Source organism: Chelonoidis abingdonii, chromosome 3 (assembly GCF_003597395.2).
Source record: "Chelonoidis abingdonii isolate Lonesome George chromosome 3, CheloAbing_2.0, whole genome shotgun sequence".
NCBI classification, from domain to species: Eukaryota; Metazoa; Chordata; order Testudines; family Testudinidae; genus Chelonoidis; species Chelonoidis abingdonii.
In genome coordinates this window covers 101,540,591-101,564,545 of record NC_133771.1, presented here as the reverse complement: position 1 = coordinate 101,564,545, position 23,955 = coordinate 101,540,591, and the positions used below count along the sequence as shown (strand labels likewise).

General features: G+C 41.0%; 1 protein-coding gene across 11 annotated transcripts in view; it reads left to right on the top strand.

Moving 5' to 3' along the window:
* The window catches only part of PTPRK (protein tyrosine phosphatase receptor type K), a 656,446-nt gene that overhangs the window by 514,695 nt on the left and 117,796 nt on the right, over positions 1-23,955 (top strand). For 10 of the 11 annotated variants that reach the window (XM_075063932.1, XM_075063924.1, XM_075063930.1 and 7 more), the window contains exon 8: positions 21,654-21,956. The exons of the other annotated variant lie outside the window; for it this stretch is intronic. In XM_075063932.1, the coding sequence (XP_074920033.1) occupies positions 21,654-21,956 (303 nt within the window). The remainder of the gene's footprint in view (positions 1-21,653; positions 21,957-23,955) is intronic. 11 annotated transcript variants of the gene reach the window in all.

The window sequence follows — 23,955 nt, the reverse complement described above, 5'->3', positions numbered from 1 at the left end:
ATTTCAGTTTAAGGCAAGATCAATTGTTCATGAATTAATCACATTTATACAAAACATCTCATTTTAAAATGAGAATAACCAAGAATCAGCAGCAACTAAGGTTGTTTTCCTTACAGTGCTTCCAAAAATTTACTGGGTTTACACTCCTTTTTTGCTGTATGTCTAACTGCTGATCTCACTTTATATCTGGTTATGCTAGCTGATTAACAATATTCTTCAGTCATATTTCAGTAGCATTTGTGTATCTCAGGATCGTGGCATAGAAGAGAAATATTCAGAGTGTATTTGCAAAGACAACATTAAGTTTACATAATATATTACTTTTTTTGCACAGAGGTGAGAGATTTTTTATGTTTTCTCACGTTTCCATTTTGACAAAAAGCATTGAATTTGTGAAACACTGAGTTACTTAAAGGAAAAGTCTAATCTGTTATAATGCTTTAGAAAGCTAAATGTTTACTAAATAATTAATATAGTACGTTCTCCATAGCATCAGAGAAATCTCCTTTAGCATTTTCAGTATCTCCATTCTGTCAATGGGACTTTTCTCTAAGAGGCCTGCTGCCTTCCCAGAAGGATCCCATTTCATGATGTAAATTAGGGGCTTATGGATTTGATCCAGGAAACTCTTTTTCAGTATGAGGAAAGCCATCTCAGATGACCAGTAGTTTTGCAGAATCAGGTCCCAGTTCCCAAAAAGGTTTCTTCAACATTTCTGATCATATGAAATTGGAAATAAGAACCAATTCCATATGAATTGTGTCCAGTCTCAACCAGTCCAGTTCAAAGTGCTTTTTAATAAACATTTTTGTTAATCTCTAAATTTTAAAGATTTCTTTAACTTTCCCAAAAGTAATTCTGACCATGAAAATCAGCATTTTCAATCTGATTTTTTCCATAATGAATATTTTACCCAGCTCTAGTTTTATTTCCTGTTACAGATAAGTGTTGTTCCCATTTTACTGAGACACAGAGAGGGTTGTAATTTATGTAAGGACATGGTGGGTATGTCCACATTGCAGCTGGGAGTGTGCTTCCCAGATCACACAGGCAGATTCTCCCTAACTCTGCTTGAACCAGCATGCTAAAAATAGCAGTGTGGATGTTGTGACACAGGACCTTCTGGATCCAAATATAAGTGGGTAGCCTGAGCCAGTACCATAATGTTCACATTGCTATTTTTAGAGTGCTAGTTTGAGCAGACCTATTGAGAGTCTGGCTACCTTGTCTGGGAGGCGCACTCCTATCTATGCATAGACATACACAATACATCATTAATGGGTAGTCACATCTAGAATCCAGGTCTGCTGATTCTCAGACCCATCTTCTAATTGCTCCCAGAAAGAGAAGCAACTTAGTTTTGTACTTTGTATACCAATAAATTTTGGACTTGAAAAAGCCAAAGCTAGCTTCTCTTTCTGCAGCTAAAAACTGTGAAAATAAACAGGGTTTTTTTTCTTCTTCTAAGTGCTGATCATATTCTGTGTTCCGGCAAGCTCTTTAGCAACACGATTAATTCACCTTTTTAACATTTTAATTTAAAAGGTTGCTGTCAAATGTAATATTTTGTGGTTCTTCAGGGTGGTTTGGGCATCTTTGGATATTTTTCTCCTTTCTTCGTTTGGCAAATATTGATCCATGCTTTCTCCTCTGTTGTGTTTTGAAAGGTGATGGCAGCAACTTAGCTGCTTTATTTATCAAGGACAAATTTTGTATGTAGTCAGGAACCCTGGCAGCCTTTTTGGCACCCTAGGCGGTGGAAGATCCCGCCCCCGAAAACCGCTGACGACTGCGGCAGCCGAACATCCGGCCACCGCGGTCGCTGCCCCCCCAAATGTTAGCACCCTAGGCAACCACCTAGGTCTCCTAATGGGTTGCACCGTCCCTGTATGTAGTTTTGTCATGCCAAACAGGACCGGTTCTAAGGGTGAGTGATCTGAAACATTTTCTGCCTTGGCTGGCAAAACACCTAGGGCCATTCCCAATTCCAAATCATCTTAGGCTACGTCTACACTACAGGATAAATTCGAATTAGCTTAAACCGATTTTATAAAACAGATATTATAAAGTCGATTGTGCGCGTCCACACTAGGCACATTAATTTGGTGGTGTGCGTCCATGGTCCGAGGCTAACATTGATTTCTGGAGCGGTGCACTGTGGGTAGCTACTGTAAAATAATGAGGCCAATAATGTCGGTTTCCGTCCACACTAACATTGTTCCGATATAGTAATATCGATTTTAGCATTACTCCTCTCGTTTTGTAGGAGTACAGAAATCGATTTAAAGAGCCCTTTAAATCAATATAAAAAGCAGTGTAGTGTGGACGGGTGCAGCGTTAAATCGATTTAACGCTGTTAAAATCGGTTTAACAGCATAGTGTAGACTAGGCCTTTGTTAACTGCTGCTATGCAGCTAGCAATAAGAAATAGAAAGCTGTGCTTTTGTGCAGTCTACAAAACTGCAGTGGTGTTCATTTATGTACCAACAAGGCTCATTGATGCAGCATATTACTTTTTGTGTGTGTTTGTTTAAATGATTTTAATAGAGTGTAGTAAATTTGGGCTTTAACCTAGGTTGTCATAATTTTAAACATCTTTGTTCTCAGAAGGAAAACTGAACTTCATTTAAATTTAAAAATTTGGTTTAGATAAAACAATCTGATTTTTTCATATTTTTTTAAAATCTATTTTTATTCAACCAACATCACATTATGGCTTTAATGTAGGTCAAAATTCTTGATCTTGATAGTGGCCTGTTACCAGATGATGTTTAACATATGTTGTTCATCTATAATTTAGATATAAGACTTATCCCAGCATCAGAGGAACTGAATTCCATGAGGAGGAGACTCAGATTTTCAGTAGGGCAGAATAGCATAGAAGGATGATAAAACACTTCATGTGTCCTGTCTATTTCTGATCTCTTTGTATAATTCACATTCCCATTCAAATACACTAGAAATTCACTAATAAGGGAGTGAGATATGTAGTGTTAGCAACATTCGCTATATTATCATCAGTTCCATGATATGAAGCCACTTGTTTGTGAGGCTCTCTTGATAAAACACAGACAGCTCTGATATTTTGCCTGAGATGCCTGCAGTTTTCCTTTGTGACCATTAGAGACTGCTCTAGCAGCTGCCTGCCGTGGTCAGCTCTCCCTATACTTTCTGCGGGTATGTCGGTACTGAAATCCAGAGATGTGATTGCAGCACATGGTATGTCAGAACTAGCTTTGATTGACACACCTTGCTAAAAATATTAAGTGAAGCCACAGCAGCATGAGCTAACAGCCTGAGTATGAACCCAGGTCCATAAGCGGCGAGTTATATGGGCTCGAAGTTCCCCGGGCTCCAGGAATATTCAGGGCCAGGTGCCCTGCTCCAGCAATATTTGGAGCTGGGTCTTTCCCCCGGCCCTACCTTGATAGGGCCCCGGCCCCTGCAGGTCTCCCCCACCACCGCCCCGCCCCACTGCGCCGTGTCCCTGCCTGGAGCGGGTCCTGACCACCGCCTTCCACCCCTCCCTCTGTGTCCCCCCTCCACCTTGTCCCTGCCTGCTCGCAGATCGGCTCCCGGCAGAACTGCTGTCTGCTGCCTCAGGGTCTTAGCATCTGCCATCCGCTAATGGCAAGGCAGGCTACCCTTACCCTGCTCTTCTGCCCTAGCCCTGAGCCTCTCCAACGCCCCAAACCCTCATCCTCAGCCCCAACCCTCATCCCCCTGCACCCTGATCCTCTGCCCCAGCCCGAGCCCTCATCCCCCTGCACCCGAATCCTCTGCCCCAGCTCTGAGCCCCCCCACATCATGAACCCCTCATCCTCAGCCCCAACCCTCATTCCCCTGCAGCCTGATCCTTTGCCCTAGCATGCACCACCTCCCCCTTCCTACACCCCCCCAGCCAAGCCTGCACCCAAACTCCATCCCAAAGCCTGCACCCCTCACCCCCTCCTGCACACCCACCCCCTGCCCTAGCCCAGAGCCTGCACCCAGCATCCAAACTCCCTCCCAGAGCCTGCACCCTTCACCGCTTCCTACACCCCCACCACCAGCCCAGAGCCTGCACCCAAACTCCATCCCAAGGCCTGCAGCCCTCACCCCCTCCTGCACATCCACTCTGTACCCCAGCCCAGAGCCTGCACCCAGCACCCAAACTCCTTCCCAAAGCCTGTACCCCTCTTGCACCCTAATCCCCAGCCCAGGACCTGCACCCCAGACCTCCTCCCTGAAACCCCGCCCAGAGCCTTAGGCAGGTAGAGGCGGAGTTTGAGGGGGCGGAGTTGGGGGGGAGCAGGTTCTGGGCACCACCAAAATTTCTACAAACTTGCCTCGCATGCCCAGGTTCTGGGCAGGCTTCTCCTCAAGTGGCCAGCGCGTGCTGCTGCCCATGCAGCTGCAGCTTAGCTGCTACCATTAGTAAGCTTAGTTGATCAGCACTAGCTAGCTATGCCTATGTGTGCTGCAACCACATCCCAATTGCAATGTGGACATACCCTGAGCAGGGCAGAGTGAGGGAGCTGGTGCTGCACATGCAGTTGCCCTCTCAGAGTAACACAACAGCGGCCTCATCGCCTCACCGCAGTACAGAAAGGCAGAGTTAATGGACGTAGGAACTCAGACATAGCCACCTCCCCTGGAATCTGGAGGCAGGGGATAGCCCTATGGTATCAGGATCTGCTGGAGCCTGTTGTGGAAGATGGGAGAGCTGGGGTTGAGAAAGCTCTGAGCAATAGAAGGGAGAAGCTGAGGTCTGCATTTTTTGCAGGTTTACATTTTGCATGCATTTAAAGTTGAATTTTAAACCTGTAAATGTCGAACATATGTTATTGGTGGCAAGGAGAGATTGAAAAGCAGAAGGCAGAGCAAAACAACAGGACTGGGTCATCGTGTTCAGTTCCCGCTATTGCAGGAAATCCCATCATATAATCCCATTCATATGTTTATCCAGATCTATCTTAAAACTAGGTAGACTGTTTGCCCCCCTCTTTTGGAAACTTGGTGCATAGCCTCACTTATAATTTATTCTTTTTTCTTTTTAAACACTTGTGATTTTAGCCAATCTTGGGGAGGATGGAGGTAGGGACTCTTGGTTTTTGAACTCTTGGGGCTGGCAATACTGGAAAAGGAAAATTGCTGAATTTTGCAAATTACATGCTTGCATTACCATTATGCGTTTAACTTTTTACTCTTTATTGTTCATGGTGTGTAATCGATCACCTAAGTTGTGTGGTGGTATTTCTGCTCTTTGATCGGAAGGCTGGAACTTTTCTATACAGGAGAAAAAAATTCAGATTTCAAGAGGTCCCTGAAGAACTCCTATAGTAGGTCTTGCCACTACAGTAACTAAACAAGTTCACACCAATATTCACAAGATTTTAGCTTTCCACAAATATTCTTCAAAAAAAAAATGTGTTTCTGAGAATGTTCATTGGAAAGGCATCATGATTGTGATCCAAGAAATTGGAAGTTCATATTCAACCGAATGTTGGTGCAGACTTTTTGTGTAGTATTCAACCAGCAGTACTAGTTACAGTTGTTAAAAATGTGGGTTCTTTTTAGAAAGGTGACTCTTGAATTCACTTTTAACGTAGCCACAGATCTTCCATTTGTAAGTCAAGGGTTATTTTTTTCTGTTTCGGTTAATTTTGTAATTTACAAATGAATTTAGATAATTAATTCTTTCAAGATGCCTGTATTAAGTACAGTCCTGGGCAGTTTTCTTTGGAGTTTTATAATGCTTTTGTTCACAATTTCACTGTGTTTACTGTCGCAGCTTGATGCCTGTTGACATGCTGATTCATGTTTTATTATACTGGATAGGGCTTATTCATCTAGAGGAATGAGTTTAGAGAGGTCACACCTTATAATCATGCTGGCATTTCCACTCCTTGCAGGCTATATATCTCGTTTTAATTTAAACTCCAAAAAATGTACTGGGATTTCTGCAGCTAAACTGCAATCGATGGAATTTATTATCAAGGGATGTCTAATCTCTAAAGCTAATACAAGACTTCACAGCTATTGATTACATGAGAAGGATACACAAATTGTTAATCATCTATGGAGGCAGTAGGATAAACATACCATCAAAGTAAAAAGAAAAAGTAATTGTCATCAGTGCTGTTATATTTTTGTCTCTATACTATATCTCTGAAACAAGGACAGTTACATTTTGCATGTGAAAAGAAGTGTACTAAAATGTATTAAATATTCCCTCAGTGCTTTTGAAATTACTATAGTACAGCTGATTATCTGTGTACTAATTCAGATGTTTTCTCTGGGTCCCTTGGGTATGTGGTCAATAAGAAATTTGAAAGCTAACTCAATAAGTCAGTTACCTGAAGGAAAGGAGGAAGAAAGAGCTCATAGATTTTCATGCATTCAAATTATAACCTTCATTTGAAACAAAATAAATCTTTAGTGCTAGCACAAGATAAATACTATCACGTAGTTGTTCTCTGTATATTTTCCACACTTGGTATATATCAGTGATTCTCAACCAGGGGTCTGGGGCCTCCTGGGGAGCTGTGAACAGGTTTCAGGGGGTCTGCCAAGCAGAGCCAGTGTTAGATTCACTGAGGCCCAGGCCAGAAAGCCGAAGCCCCACCATGTGGGGCTGAAGCCTGAGGCACTGAACTCTGCCACCTAGGGCCGAAGTCGATGTCTGAGCAATTTAGCTATGCGGAGCCCTCTGTGGTGCGGGGCCCTGGACCATAGCCTTGCCTGCTACCCTGTAACGCCGGCTCTGCCTTTGTATGCAGAAAAAAGTTGTTGAGGCACAGCTGGACCATTGAGCTTTTATACCATGTTGTGGGGGGCGTCAGAAAGAAAAATGTTGAGAACCCCTGGTATATATGAATATATACTGTGTATACTGTATAGATGTGACTACACAGTATTTGTTTTCATTCATTGTATTCATTCTGTGTCCAGATTTTCTTGAGTGCTGAGTGTGATGGATTTGGAGCTACAATGACTGTAATAATTTATGAATATGTTGGCCTGGTTATTGGGTTGTTTACTGAGACTGTATTGGTTTAAATTACCTGGGCTGGGCTGGTATAGAGGCAGAAAGGAGATTGCTTTAGTAGCCACCTATCAAAAGGCACATAAGTTGTTAAGAAACTATGCTAGAAATGATTCTTTGATGATTGTACTTCTATCTTATAGATTCCCAGACTGTGGGTTGCAACTCCAAATGAGGTCATGCCATCAGCAGATGGGGTTGCAGATACAAGGGGGAGGATGATGCCATCTGCTCCTGAGCCTTTTCATAATGTGACCTTGCATGCACCAGCCATGCAAGGGTCACACTGTGTGGAGACCTCCATTTTGTAGCTTGAAATGTAAGCCTCTTCGTGTGGCATTTGTGGAGCAAGTCCGGACACATTGGCTATGCAGAGGTGGCTGTGTGGTTACCAGTTTGGCCTTTTGCACCATCTGGCTGTGCAAGCAACCAGCTGAGGGACTTGAATGCAGAAGATCCTTATCAGACGGGCATCTTTTATGATCGAGCTGGTAGGAGCTTGTGCTAGTCTTTTTTCTGAGATGGGACTCTGCAATGGCTTGTAAGATCCTTAAGGGGGGGCCCATATCTTCTTTTATACCACCCTGAGTACCCTATTGGCAGTCAAGGATAAAGAATCATTGTAAGTCACAGTGTCTGTGCTGTCCTAGTGTCACCACATAGGGCCTTCCTATATCTTGGCCTCATTTGCTTAATAGTGAATTGCTCTTTCTGTTTTGTAATAAGAGACAGAATGGGCTCATTTTTATGCAGAGTGTCTGCTTCAACCTCCAGTAGTGAGTCTAGTGATGGAATTATGAACGCAAAACAAGAGTCCAAGAAACGTGCTCACAAATACGACAGGAAGATATAACTTTATACTTTACAATGTGGTGTAATTTATTCACTCTCCCATCCTCAGTGCACACTTTTGGTTCCTATCTTATCTTCTGATTTAGTTAAGAACTCTCAAATTTATATAATGCTTTTTATTTTTAAGCACATGTTTTCTAACAAAAGAAAAATTGTATGCAAAGCGGGATCTGGATTCTGCTCTCATGCTAGTGTAAGTCAGAGAAAGCTCATGGAAGTCACTGGAGTTACTCTAGTTTTGCACGGATTTAAATAAGAGTAGAGTTTGGCCCAAGATATACAAATGTCAGAATTTTTTAATTCAGGGTATGCTTAATGGAAAAATTGCTGGGGAGCATGAATCAACACTCAGACATGGTCATGTGAAATATTACGTATTCTCTTTTAATAAGGGAAAATAAGTGTCAGGTTTAATATCTTAAAACTAAGGCTGTCAAATTATTTTTAAAATTGCAATTAATCGCAAGATTTAAAAAAAATAGTTGTGATTAATCGCAGTTTTAATCGCACTGTTAAATAATAGAATACCAATTTAAATTTATTATGAATATTTTGGATGTTTTTCTACATTTTCAAATATGTTGATTTCAGTTACAACACAGAATACAAAGTTTACAGTGCTCACTTTATATTATTTTTATTACAAATATTTGCATTGTAAAAAAATTAAATAATATTTTTCAGTTGACCTCATACAAGTACTGTAGCTTAATCTCTCTATCATGAAAGTGCAACTTACAAATGTGGATTTATTTTTTTTTGCATAACTGCTCTCAAAATCAAAACAATTTAAAACTTCAGAGCTTACAAGTCCATTCAGCTCTACTTCTTGTTCAGCCAATTGCTAAGACAAATGTTTACATTTACAGGAGATAGTGCTGCCCTCTTCTTATTTACAATGTCACCTGAAAGTGAGAACAGGCAAGTTCTTCTTGATAACGATCCAAAGCGGTGTGAACTGATGCACCTTTATTTTCATCGTCTGAGTCAGATTTCACCAGCAGAAGGTTGATTTTCTTTCTTGGTGATTTGAGTTCTATAGTTTCCACATTGGAATGTTGTTCTTTTAAGACTTCAGACAGCATGTTCCATATCTCATCCCTCTCAGATTTTGGAAGGCACTTCAGATTCTTAAACCTTGGGTCGAGTGCTGTACTATCTTTGGAAATCTCATATTGATACCTTCTTTGCATTTATCAAATCTGCAATGTTCTTAAATCAAACAATGTATGCTGGGTTGTAATCTGAGACTGCTATACCACAAAATATATGGCAGAATGTGGGTCAAACCATGGAGCAGGGGAGAGACGATTCTTCTCCAAGAAGTTCAGTCACAAATTGAATTAACTCATTATATTTTTAACAAGCATCATCAGCATGGAAGCATGTCCTCCAGAACTGTGGTCAAAGCATGAATGGGCATACGAATGTTTAGCATATCTGGCATGTAAATATCCTGCAACACCAGCTACATTTTTCACTTTCAGGTGATGATTAATTGACAGCCCTACTTAAAACTCAATAACTTGTCCTTGGAAAGTAATACGTTTTTCTGTGTAATAGGAGATCAGATAAGATTTCATGAAGTTTTAAACTCTAGGTATAAAAATAGGATATGACATTATTATTATTTTTTGAGTTTTAGTGAAGTAAGAGATTCCATATTTACTGTAGAGCATAACAGTATCTGCTTCATTGACTTCTGACCTGCAGCGTTTACCAGCTTAGGTTTAGTAGTACAACTGAATAGGCTCTATTTTTGATGGCCAGTGCTCCAGCCATCTGAGTGTGGAATTTCTGTCACCTTACCTGACCTCAATCAGAGCATATGCCAAGACAGAGCACCTGAGTTAGGACTTCTAGGTTTTATTCATAACTTAAATACGGGCTCTATCCTTAATCTCAGCTTGTCCCAGCACATGTGCTTGCTCTTTTTCTCTCTCTCCCTCCCTCTCTCCCTCCTCTCTCTCTCTCTCTCACGCGCGCACACACACACACACACACGTGTGTCTGAATTCTACCATTCCTAAAGCCCGCTACAAGCATCAGTAGTGGTGAACTGCCCGTGCCAAATGCGGGTTCTAGTGGTGCACACTTTCTCCCTGAGACTCTGTCTTTAGCATTTGATCTTCATTGCTGCTTTTATTGATCTTCTTTAAACATTCATCATAGCTCTAACTTAGTGACTTTTTGGGAATGCTGCAAGATTAATTTATTTCTTTTAATTTATGATTAGAGACAGCCAATTTCTTAATCACATTTCTGTCTATGTTTTTGTTTTTGTTTGTCTACTAATGTTATAAGTATTCTGAATCAAGTTAGGGAAGTAAAACTTTTTTTTCTGTTTACGTTTTACGTTTGACAGCAGTTTGTGTATTCTCTTAGTCAGTCAGTCAAACTTCTTGTCTCATGCACTAGAATAATGACATCATTCATGCCCTGCTCTGAAGTGGGCAGTTCAACTCTATGCTTGTCCCTTGGCTTGCTCTGCAAGGTATTTACAGGAGCAGAGCTGTAGGTTGAGATTGGACTAGGAGGTATTTTATTTTTCTGGGTCCCCTCACAAAACCAGAGAGCAACAAGTGCCATAGTGGCAGCTAGAATAAACCTCTTCTTTATTTCTGAGACCCCTTCATTCAGTGAGCTAATTTCAGTATTCAGCCAGGCTGTTGTTGGAAGGGCAGCTGTATACTATACTCCCTGGGACTCCTCAGCGGTTTGCAAGGGGACGTTTAAAATTCAGGAGGCCTTACCTCAATGGTGCTACTGATGAAAGAATGGGCAGATGGGCGGATAGGCAGTGTTCAGAGGGAGAAGTAGGGAAGAGCCTAAGAAAATGTGGTTGTGTTGCTCTTGAGTCTATCTGCTGTCCTTTACTGAAAAGACTCTCAGCAAAAGAAGGGAAACCCATCACCTTTAAAAAAGTAATTCTTCTTTTAAAATGTCAGATCACACTATTTTAAGGGGCCTCTATTGAAAAAAATTGACTTTTTTTAAGTTAGTCAATTAAAAATTTTGTTTGTGTTTTAAGAGTTTTGCTACAACCTTGTTTTTGTATGTCATTGTCTGTATTCAAAGGTCTTAGCAGCCATGGCAATAGGTGCTAAAAAAAGAAATTAATAAAACTTGCAGCCCTCAGCACTGGTCTTGTCCCAAAAATGTGTGTATTTGTGTAATGTATCTAGCCCCACACCCAAAGTAGCAAGAGTCCTCCAGTTTCATACACATTCAAGGCTCTCCTCTTCTTGCGTTACCAGTCAAGTCAACCCAAGCCATCATTAGCTTAATAAGAGTTGTAACGAGTATAGTTAAAATCATTTTGGCATACCAAGTGATTATGCCACGAGTTGCTCTTCAGCGTGTAGACATTTTGAGCTGCCTTTTGATTGTAATGTCACACAAAGAGAAATAAACATCTCAAGAAAAAAAAAGGCATTGAATACCCTGTCACTCAAGGGGCCCAGTTCTTTTATCTGAGCTTACCTTTGCTATAAAATGTGTCTCGTTGTTTTCAATTTCATACAGACGTGTGTTTTATCTTCTGGTCAGAAAACCCACTTTTGTTTTTTCAGATAAATGGAATTGAAATTGTGCATTGCAATCAACCTTTAGGATTTCTGATGATTGGCAGCAGTGGCAAAGCACTTGTCATGCTTCAGTATCCTTATTTTATGTACATCTTTGAAAACAGCTTTTTTTTTTTTTGTTACAAGATTTGGGGCATTTTCCCCCTCTGATTGACTGCAGGATTATAAGTTTTATTATTAAAAATTGGTACTGGGCAAATGCATGCTCTGCCCCCTTGTTTCTTTTGTAGCTGTGGAGGGTTTTGTTTTCACAACTACCTCTGAATAAATTGAGATAATCTCTACAAAGAGGCACTGATATTGACCTCTCAAATCACTGTCACTTATCTAGAGCTAAAGAAATTGAATTTCATTCTATCTGTTCTCAAGCTACTTATTAAATCATCCTGCTATGGAGAGGTGTCTGGGGGTCAACAGGTTTGGTCTCTTCCTGCTATCTATCCCTCTATTATTAACCTTTAAAGAATTACAAAGTTGTTCTTTATTTTATCTTATAAAGTTGGGTTAAATCTTTTTGATCCATAAATCGTTGCATGTGAAGTCCCTGTGTGTGTAATTCTTTTATTTTGTACAGTTTTGGACATGGATTGAAGAGCCAGCGTAAATGTACAGACTTTTTTTTCTCCTCTCTCTCTCTCTCTCTCTCAGGTTTGCTATTCCTGACTATGTTTAGCCTTTGAACTAGAGATCAATATTTGGTTTAAGTAAATTAGCTGTTGACTGCAATTGTCAATTATTATAAAATATGCATTATTGTAGTACTGAAACAAATCTTAAAAATGTGCTGTGTTTTATCTGAGTGTTTAGTCACTCTGTTCCTATTATCTGGAATCATATTTCCATTCAGTTAGAAATAGGGAGGGTGATGATCTATTATTATTAATTTGCTGCTGTAATATCCAGAGATCTTAAATGGCACCCTATGGTCCTGGGTGCTGTGCATATATTGTAAGAGACAGTATCTACCTCTAAGATCTTACAGTCAAAGACAAGACACGCCAAGTAGGAGTAACAAAGAAATGGAGGACTTAGGCCAGGGTGTAGGCCTTAATTACTGAGAGAATGGTGGTCTTTCCAATGTTGACCAAAAAAAAATTGGGTAGAGGAAGATGACCTGTTGATCTAACTAAGTTAATGGCAGGACATCCACATGGAAATGTCAGAAAGACAAGCAGAGATGCAGAATTAGAGGAAGAGATAAGTGAAGAGATGAATGTCTGAGTAATCAGCATAAATATAGTGGTTGAAGCCCTGTGGGCAGATAAGATTACCCAGAGATCAGTAAGATTTAGAGGGGCCAAGGGTGGAGCCCCATGCTTCCCCCACCAATATGGGAGAGGTCAAGGAAGGTGAGGCCCTGAGATTTAGCCAGGAAGAGATTATTAGAACTTCGAGAGCAGCTTCAGGGAAGTGATGAAAGGTCTAGGACAGAAATGGAGGAGAGAAACTTGATAGCAGAAAGAGGTGAGGAATTCAGCTCAAATATTTTACTTTTATCACTGAAAAAGTTGACAGGGTCCTGAGCCAAGATTAAAGTGGGAAAGAATGAGGGAGAGGTTGAGGATAGCATCAAAAGCAGTGAATAGACAGCTGACATTACCAGTATGGGAATCAGAGTGGAGAAGGTAGTGCTGCTTGCAGGAAGATGGCAGAATAAATTTGTAGTGGAGGAAGTCCATGTGATCATGGAACTTTCTCCAGAGATGTTCAACAGCATAAGAGGAGGAGACAAAGCAGCACATATTGAAGTTAAGCCAAAACTGAAGACAGACTTTGAAGTGGAAGAGAGTATGTGCAGATAGGGGTTGAGTGGTAGCTGAGAAATCATGGAAGTTATTGGAGTGGAGGTTAGGGAAGGATCAGGTAGTGGAAGGGGGGTGGTGATATTGAATGAGACAATGACGATTAGACAATGTATTTTGTCCTTTTATGAAAGGGAAAAGAAATTGATCTGTCTAGGATTAGTCTAGTCTAAACTATTACATGGCCCCTGGCAGCATGATATCTGAGCACCTACCTCTCCGCCAATCTGAATCTAGATTTAGAATTGAATCCAACTTCCCTCAACCCCTCACATGAACAGTTCCCTTCCACATATATACACTCTGTTCTCCCTGATTTAAAGATAAAAATAAAATCCTTCAAATCTTCTGTCACCGTAATGACCAAAGAAGGTATGCTGTTGGCAATCAAAATACTCAGATTTACTTTGCTTCCTGTCAGTTATCTTGGAAATCTTTCAAATGCCAACTGATTTTCTCTCCTCATACAGCATCTAATGAGCCACTTGAGCCCTTTGCCACTGCCCCACAGGAAAAGTTGTCCCCTGTAAGAAATGCATTTAATTAATTTTTTTAGTTCTTTGGGAAAATGACTTTTGAGTAGAACCCCATATTTTAATGTTAAAAAACAAGATTTAATGCCAAAAATCCCAAATAGTTAATTGCTTTATTTGAAGTATATTTTAAACTCAAAAACAAAAAATTTGAATACTGTCCCTTGTTATAACTTTACACCATAAACAGCAACTTGAGCTTGCAAAGCAGTACAATGAACACCAAATTTGTACAAAGTTTAAAAATAACAATTTTCCAGATACTTGAGAAACAGTTTCTCCTTCACTTTGCTGCATCTGAAAATCCTATTTTGATTCTTGACAGTTCATATTTCACCTAAAATGGCATTCTGTTAACTGTGATTTGTTTAGGTCATTGTAGGAAAATCTTGGATGCAAAATTCAATACTTGACACATAAGTATTGTAGGCCCTGATTCAAGTAGGGTTCTTAGGCACATGCTTTAAGTTCCTTGCTAAATCAGGGCCTTAAAGAATATCCATCTCTCTCTCTCTCATTTTAAACCTGAAAATTACAGTCAACTTGAGTTCATGGCCCCTAGATGTTTTCACCGAGGGGAAGAGTGTTCTCTGTGGAGGGAGGCCTGCTGAACAATTAAACTTTCTCCTCCCTTGGGTAATAGATTTTCAGGTTTGTCCTTCAGAGCATGCTGCAAGATCTAGCTATTCGCTCAGATTTTTTCTGAAGGGAGAGGTTGAGTTCAAGATGAGGAAGGGGGGATGGGTATTGACATTGAGGGAATTGAAATTGTTTCACGTAAAGTTTTCTTTTAAAAATTTGAACTGTTCCTGTGCCTAAAGTTTGAGGATAGGTGTAACTTGTGACTCAAGGGAATGAGTACATAAAGGTAGTTTCAAATTACTTGTTGTTAATTCTGCATACATATTCAATTAATGTTTTTTTTCTCTTAGCAAAATCTTTTCTGATCCCCTTTAAAGAACTGACATTGAGGAGCAGTGGTAGAGTTATCTCTTTCATTGGGAATTAATATTTGAACCCTAAGCTTGGTGCGTGTGCCACTGCTATTGTTAGCCAGTGTTATTTAACACAGATAGGAGCCAGGTACATCTGAATTCTATTCCTGGCTCTGACAATGAATAACCTTGTGGTCTTGAGCAAGTCACTTAATTTCTCTGTGTCTGTTTTCTCATTAGTCAAATGGGAATAATAATACTTTCCTATCTGACAGGACCAGGTGTTGAGAAGAATAATGTTTGTACTGTACTTTGAAAATGGCAAGAGCAGTGTATTGTTGTTATTATTTTAGTTTCAGTTAATTAATTAAGAAATTAGGAGTGTTCTGGAAGGAGTCTTATTCTGTTCATGTTAAGCAGGGGATACCACTTTGGTATAACCTAATATAACAGAGAAGCAAGTTCTGGAGTGATGTTCTTGCTCTTTTGACAAAGCAGTTCTAGCTGTAATTGGAAAGTTCAAGGGAGGGAAATTACAACCACCAAGTGATGAGATTAATAAATGGCTACACACCCCACCACCAGGGCTGGCTCTAGCCATTTCGCCACCCCAAGCATGGCGGCATGCTGCGGGGGCGCTCTGCCTCTCGCCGGTCCCGCGGCTCCGGTGGATCTCCCGCAGAAGTCCTGCGGAGGGTCCGCTGGTCCCGCAGCTCCGGTGGACCTCTCGCAGGCAAGCCTGCGGATGCTCCACCGGAGCCGCGGGACCAGCGGACCCTCCGCAGGCACATTTGCAGGAGATCCACCGGAGCCGCTTGCTGCCCTTCTGGCGACCGGCAGAGTCCCCCCCGCGGCATGCCACCCCAAGCACACGCTTGGTGTGCTGGGGCCTGGAGCCGGCCCTGCCCACCACACACTGGCTTGGACTGCAGTTCCTGGAAGGATACCTTTAACTGAAAAAATAACCATCAGTTGGAATGAAATTACAGGAGAATTAAAATAATGTTTTGGGGGAAAGTAAAGCTCTGAAGGACATCATGGCAGTGTGGCTGGGGAGGGAGCTTTCTCTTTTTCTTATCTAAAATAATTTTTTTTGTAATGAGATGCAGCAATTTTCCTGAAGCATACTAAGCAATTCAATAGCTTTTTATTGAGAAAAATAATTATTGGAAGATTACTTTCTACCAGAGTCTTACAGATGGAGAATTTGTGGTGCAGCAGTTTAAAACAATTGGACTTACCTCTAGAGAGCCCTGTGGTGAATGTTTTTCAGAGGCAAGAGTAAAATTGTGTTTAAAGTATCATTTTAGGAGCAGTGGGACAGTTGGCAGAGTTTACCAAAGCTGCTGAGAGACTCTGTAGACTTTAATTACCATCTCAGTCGTGCAGAATTGGTTAATCTCTGCCAAAGATGAGAGTGCCTGTGAGAAAGCTAGATCATGCTTGCTATCTTATTCCTCCTTTTTCGACAGGTGAATAAAGGATGCTTTTTAATATCTCCTCTGATAATGACACACATTTATAAAATTTGCATAGAATTGTAAAATACTTTTTTCAAGATTAACAAAGCGTTTGTTTTTCTGTTGTTGTTGTTTCAAAAATCCTATGTAACATAGTATGAATGCATATTAAGGTTCTGACTTGGAGGAAACCAAATCAAACTTCAGTGCATTTCCCGTCACCGGTTGGTCTAAGGCTTTGCTTGATTCTCAGACATGCAAGGCTTGAATCTTCAGAACCAACTATCCTATATTATGTGCATATGCTGTTTGTAAATTAATTTAATACATGGAGCAGGTTAGAAATGTGTGTTTTATAGCGCAGGCATGGGGGCATGACTTGGGACAGGAAAAAGAAAAAGAAATTTGAGAACAGTGGGATCATTTTTAGATCAGAAAGTAATATATAAAACAAAACTTGTCTAATTACACAGACTTCCGCTTATTTCTTTAGACTTCAGATTCTCAATCAGGGTGCACAGGGATGTTTATTCCTGTTATGGTCTGTCAAGTCTGAAGGTTGTATGCAGTATTGTGGTAGCCATGTGGGTCCCAGGATATTAGAGAGACAAGGTGAGTGAGGTAGTATCTTTTATTGTGCCACTTCTATTGAGAGAGACAAGCTTTTGAGCTACACAGAGCTCTTCTTCGGGTCACCTGTAAACTCAAAAGCTTGTCTCTCTCACCAACAGAAGTTGGTGTGTAATGTAAGATTATCTCACTCACCTTGTCAAAGTCTAAAATGTCTGGCTAAAAAAGTCTAAAAAGACTTGGTAATTTTTTTTTCCTTTTTATATTCTCCTAAAACATTGGAATATGGATTTTCTACACTTGCTAAAGGGAAACTGATCCTGAACCATCCCATTCTGAGGTCTAGTCTGCACCTAAAGTTTAGGTTAATTTAGCTGTGTTGCTCAAGGGCGTGAAAAATACATCCCTCCCAGAAAGACACAGTTAAGCTGAGCTAAGCCCCAGTATAGACTGCCTTCTGTGGGGGTATGTCTACACTATGGGCTTATTCTGATTTTACATAAGCCGGTTTTGTAAAACAGATTGTATAAAGTCGAGTGCACACAGCCACACTAAGCACATTAATTCGGTGGTGTGCATCCATGTACCGAGGCTAGCGTCGATTTCTGGAGCGTTGCACTGTGGGTAGCTATCCCATAGTTCCTGCAGTCTCCCCCGCCCATTGGAAATTCGGGGTTGAGATTCCAATGCATGATGTGCAAAACAGTGTCGCGGGTGATTCATGGTAAATGTCGTCACTCATTCCTTCTCCGTGAAAGCAACGGCGACAATCATTTCACGCTCTTTTTCCCTGGATTGCCCTGGCAGACCATAGCATATGCAACCATGGAGCCTGTTTTTCCTTTTGTCACTGTCACGTATGTGTACTGGATGCTGCTGACAGAGATGGTACTGCAATGCTACACAGCAGCATTATTTGCCTTTGCAAGGTTAGCAGAGATGGTTACCATCCCTATTCCACCACCTGCCATTGTAAATTGGTGATGAGATGACGGTTATCAATCATTTGTACGTTTGCAATTGGAAAGTGGCGATGACGTTATCATTCATTTGTACCATCTGCTGATGTCATGTGCTCCGACTGGCCTCGCTGAGGTCGGCGGGGCACATGGTGTCATAAACAGTGGTTAAGGTTAATGTCTCTTTACCTATAAAGGTAAGAAGCTTAGTAAACCTGGCCGACACCTGACCAGAGGACCAATAGGGGACAGATACTTTCAAATCTTGGTGAAGGAAGTCTTTTGTTTGTGCTCTTTGGTGTTGTTCTGTTCGCTCTTGAGACTAAGGGACCAGACGTACAGCCAGGCTCTCCAAATCTTTCTGAATCAGTCTCTCATGTTTCAAACTTGTAAGTAATCAGCCGCAAGCGTGTTAGTCTTTGTTTGTTTTCTCAACTGTAAATGGTTCTTTTGCTGGAAGGATTTTACCTCTGTTTGCTGTAACTTTGAACCTAAGGCTGGGGCTATAGGAATCTGATTACCTCTAAGCATTTTCCATCCTGATTTTAAGAGAGATTTTTACCTTTTCTTTCTTAGTTAAAGTTTTATTTTAAGACCTGAATTGATTTCTCCTTGTTTTAAGATCCGAGGGTGTTGGATCTGTGTTCACCAGGGAATTGGTGAAGTCCTCAGGCCACTCAGGGGGAATGTGGGGGAACAGAGAGTGCCCCAGACACTGGAGAATTCTGGGTAGTGGCAGTATACCAGAGCTAAGCTAGTAATTAGGCTTAGAAGTGCCCGTGCAGAGTCCCCACATTTGTACCTAGAGTTCAGAATAGGGAAAGAAACCTTGACATCAATGGACAAAAATGGGAATGATCTCTCGGTCATTCCCTTCTTTATGTTTTTGTCTAAAATAGAGTCAGTCCTGCCTAGAATATGGGGCAAGTCTACTAGAGAGCCAGAGAGCACAGCCGCTCTGGGCACAGCTCCAGAGATCCCGCAGAAATGATGAGCTGCATGCCATTCTAGGGGTTGCTTCTGCAACAACCCACCTGTTGCTTCCCTCCTCCCACACCCCTCCTGGGCTACCCTGGCAGTGTCCCCCCATTTGTGTGATGAAGTAATAAAGAATGCAGGATAAGAAACACTGACTTTGTAGTGAGAGAAAATGAGGGGGAGAGCCCCTCCAGCGGCTATGATAGTCCAGGCAGTACAGAATCTTTTTTTAGACACGAAAGGGGTGTGGGCTAATGGAGCTCAGGATCCAGCTGCTATGATGAAGAAACAGTTACCAGCATTTTGTACCACTGCGGAAATGACAGGGAGTCATTCCCATTTTACCCAGGCGCCCCCAGCGACTTCCCAAGGCCAGCCAGGACCACTCACGGGCTGATGACGGTTTTCCAACCTTTTGTACTGTCTGCCATCAGGAAAGGAAGGGGAGAGGATGCTGTTGTCGCCGCAGCACCGTGACTACCAGCAGCATGCAGTAGACATGCGGTGACATTGAAAAATGGCAAGAAATGATTTTTCCCCTTTCTTTCACGGGGGGGAGAGGGATAAATTGACAAAGTATACCCTGAACCACCCGGACAATGTTTTTGTCGCTTCAGGCATTGGGAGCTCGCCAAGAATACAAATGCTTTCGGAGAATGCGGGGACTGTGTGATATCTGGAGTCCTCTGTCCTCCACCCTCCCTCCCTCCCGAGCGTCCATTGATTCTTTGGCTTTCGTACGCTTGTCACACAGCACTTGCTGAGTCCCTGCTGTGGGCCTCTTTCTATCGTAGCCTGGAGATTTTTCAAATGCTTGTCATTTCATCTTCTGTAACGGAGCTCTGATAGAACAGATTTGTTCCCCATCCAGCGATCAGATCCAGTATCTCCTGTACGGTCCATGCTGAGCTCTGTTTGGATTTGGACTGCATGGCCACGCGTGCTGTCAGAACTCCACGCTGGGCAACAGGAAATAAAATTCAGAAGTTCGCGGGCTGTTCCTGTTTACCTGGCAGAAGATCGATTTCCAGAGGGGTCACAGTGGTGCACTGTAGGACACCGCCCGAAGGCCAATACCATCGATTTGCGGCCACACTAACCCTAATCTGACATGGCAATACCGATTTCAGCGCTACTCCTCTCGTCGGGGAGGGGTTCAGAAACTGGTTTAAAGAGCCCTTTATATCAATATAAAGGGCCTCGTTGTGTGGACGGGTGCAGGGTTAAATCGGTTTAACGCTGCTAAATTCGGTTTAAACGCGTAGTGTAGACCAGGCCTGAGGGTGCCTTTAATACAGCAACAGAAAAACCCCTTCCGCAGAGCTTATAGCATAGATGTATTCTGAGGAACTATCAAGTTACTGCTCTTCTTTATAACTACTGTTTTTCAGACAAGTAACACCCAATGCTCACTTTCCAAAGGAAGCTTATGTCCTTCCATCATCCATCTGATCTCCATGCACCCATTAAATTATTTCTCTCAATCCTAGTAGTTTTGTCACATTGGGCAATGTGTTCGGAAGGCCACTACCCAGAAAGTCTAATATTTTTCTTTTACCATGAATTTGATAGTAACTCGGTACTCAAGGATGGAAGAGAACAATTAAATTCAAGCTCATAGTGGATTTGAGAGGGAGGTGATGGGTTAATGTGAATATTAAGAAAACTAATGTGTGACTTTTAATCCATAACTGTGTGTGTGTGTGTGTGTGTGTGTGAAAAGAAAATTAAGTAATTTGGTTGCAGTTGTCTTGTAAACTGCATGCTGAATAGAGTATATTCCTTGAGACTTACACACGTTTGGATAGGCCAGCTGTGCTTTCTACAGAACATTTGCCTACTTGAGATTCTTGATTCATAAAGGAAAATTACACAGGACAGTTGCACCCCAAAAAGAAGAACGTGTTTCACGTATGTGTATTCTCTCTTGTCGTTTGCACCTTGAATCAGCAAAGACACAAGGTTAAAGCAGACTCTAGGGTATGCTTTATTTTCTTTGTCAAGCAAATATATATTAAGAATGTAGAAACATTCCCTTGGTAAATTTCTAGTGCAGCTCTAGTGTTATATATATATATATTCGTGGTCATGACTTTCATTGTGTAATCATTTTAATTAAGTTTGACTATAAAAGTTAGTCTTGCATGAGGGATGAATGTGCTGGAGAGACAATGATAGATTGATGGCAACCCAGCCAAGTATCCCATGTTCTGCTGTTACTTTCTAGCTGAGTGGAAGTTCATGGGCAGATAACAGTTGAGCTTGAGTGATGGTGCACTGATTACTAGCTCAGAGCTATGCACAGGCAAAGTATTGGGTGGTGAAAGCAGGTAGAATATGATGTAAACATCCAAAAGTGTTTTGTAATATTTCTTGACTTTCTTGCTTGAATTAATAGCATCATTACCGAAATAATAAACGTTAATGAATATCTGCATCATTTTTGTAACTGCTAGTTTAGTACAGCAATTAGTGTAATTAGTATACAGCATAGCTTGGTGGCATGATATAAATCATACCGTAGAGCATGTTGACTCTTCACCGCTGTGATATATTATCTAATTTACTCATTTAAAAAACAATAAAGGGGAAATAGGGGGAAGTTAGCAACAACAGCTGTGGTGGCCTTTTGGTCACTCTTCCTGAATTTGCCTTCTGTATTCTTAAATGCTTTGAATTTTTAGCACTAATTAACATTTTATTTTTAATGTTGGTAAATCTTAATCACTGATTGAAACCTACAGAGAAGAGACGGAGCAGAAAGAAATGAAAATGTGTAGCATTTCACCTCAGGGTATTTCTTGCAAGGGGTGTCACTTCTTCCAGTGATGAGTTTGTACATGCTGGGTATCTCTGGTGCTTTGACATTTCTAAGTGTATCACTTAACAAGTCAATGTGAATGTGGGAAACGTTAACAGTGTTATCTCCATTATATTCTGTGTCTTCTAGAGCCCATGAGAACACCAAAAACTCTGAAGATTGCTGAGATCCAGGCCAGACACATTGCAGTGGATTGGGAGTCTCTGGGTTACAATATTACTCGATGTCACACTTTCAATGTAACTATTTGCTACCACTACTTCCATGGTCACAATGAGAACAAAGCAAACTGCTTGGATATGGACCCCAAAGCGCCCCAGCATGTGGTGGATCACCTGCCTCCTTACACAAATGTCAGCCTCAAAATGATCCTAACTAATCCTGAAGGGCGAAAGGAGAGTGAGGAGACCATTATTCAAACAGATGAAGATGGTATGCAGAAATGCTATTATAGACATGATATCTAATCTAAAGGAGTGGGAGGGAATGGTGTAGTGAGTTAAAATACGTTTTCTGATGAACAAAAGTCAGTCTGTTACAGGGCTGGCCAAACTTACTGGTCCTCCAAGCCACATACAACAATCTTCAGAAGTCCGAGAGCTGGAGCACATCTGCCAGGCTCCAGGGGTTGGGGCTTCAGCTCTGTGGGAGGCACCTGATAAGACTCTGGGCTTCAGCCCCACTCCTGCTGAAACCCTGAGCCCCAGAAGGAGCACCCTGCAGGGCTGAAGCTCTGTGACCCCACTCGCCGCTGGGCAGAAGGTCCTATTCTACCACCTTGTTGCAAGGCAGAGGTCCCAAACTCCTCCCTCCCCGATCTCCAAGTCTGGTAGATGGAGAATGCGGGGTGACATGGGGAGCTCTGCAAGCCTCACTTTAATGGTGAAAGAACCTCATGTAGCTCACGAGCCAGAGTTTGGCCACCCCTGGTCTATTAATTAGTTTGTAAGAAGGTTAAATGGCCCCAAAATTGGGGCTTTTCAAATATTTTAATAGTCATTCTGAAAAACTAACCGAAATGGACCAATATTTAGCCCATGTCACTATGCATAACATTTATGTCGGATAAAAATGTTTCTTTAATTATGAAATATATTCATATAGGACACGAGGACCATTTGTGGTGTTAGTTAAGGAACTTTTTTTAGAATATTCAATGGAGGAAATTTATTTTGTACATTTATATTTAAATATTCAGTTCAGCATTGCAAGATTCTACCTGAAATTCAGGATAACTTCAACAGAATATGTTGCATGTTATATAGCACATATATTATCTATTAGCTGACTTTTTAAAAAAGACAAAAAGTAATTTTTTGAGACCTCTGACTTATTGTCCCTGGTTTAAGTCCACTAGCAAGACAGCCTTACCTACATGAGCAGAAATAAAGGACAGATTTAGATGTTTATCAAGCTATTCAGTGATTGTCTGTTATGAATCTTAATATAGAATTCAAATGTCATTAACTATAGTTCCTTAATTAGATGCAAACTATAGTATGGAACTAGAGCTGGCTTAATTACCTTTAGCTGACTAACTGCCAATTCACATAATAGAGAAAGAAACTGTTTATTGTGTGTGTGTGCGTGTATATGTAAGGACATAGATTAGGGCTATCAATTAATGACAGTTAACTTATGCAATTAACTCAAAAAAAATTGATTAAATAAATTAATCGTGATGAATTGCGGTTTTAATCGCACTGTTAAAAAATAGAATGTCAATTAAAATTTATTAAATATTTTTGATATTTTTCTACATTTTCATATATATTGTATTCTGTATTGTAATTTAAATCAGTGTGTATTTTGATTTACAAATATTTGCTGTGTAAAAATGATAAAAGAAATAATATTTTTCAGTTCACCTCATACAAGTACTGTAGTGCAATCTCTTTTTCATGATGGTGCAAATTACAAATGTAGATTTTTTTTTGTTACATAACTGCACTCAAAAACAAAACAATGTAAAACTTCAGAGCCTACAAGTCCACTCAGTCCTACTTCTTGTTCAGTCAGTCGCTAAGACAAACAAGTTTACATTTACAGGAGATAATGCTGCCCTCTTCTTGTTTACAGTGTCACCAGAAAGTGAGAACAGGCATTTGCCTGGCACTTTTGCAGCTGGCATTGCAAGGTATTTACTACCAGATATACTAAACATTCGTATGCCACTTCATGCTTTGGCTACCATACCAGAGAACGTGTTTCCAGGCTGATGACACTCGTTAAATAAATAATGCATTAATTACGTTTGTGACTGCACCCCTGGGGGGAGAATTGTATGTCTCCTGCTGTTTTACCCACATTCTGCCATATATTTCATGTTATCGCAGGCTCAGATGATGATCCAGCACATGTTGTTTATTTTAAGAACACTTTTGCTACAGATTTGACAAAACACAAAGAAGGTACCAATGTGAGATTTCTA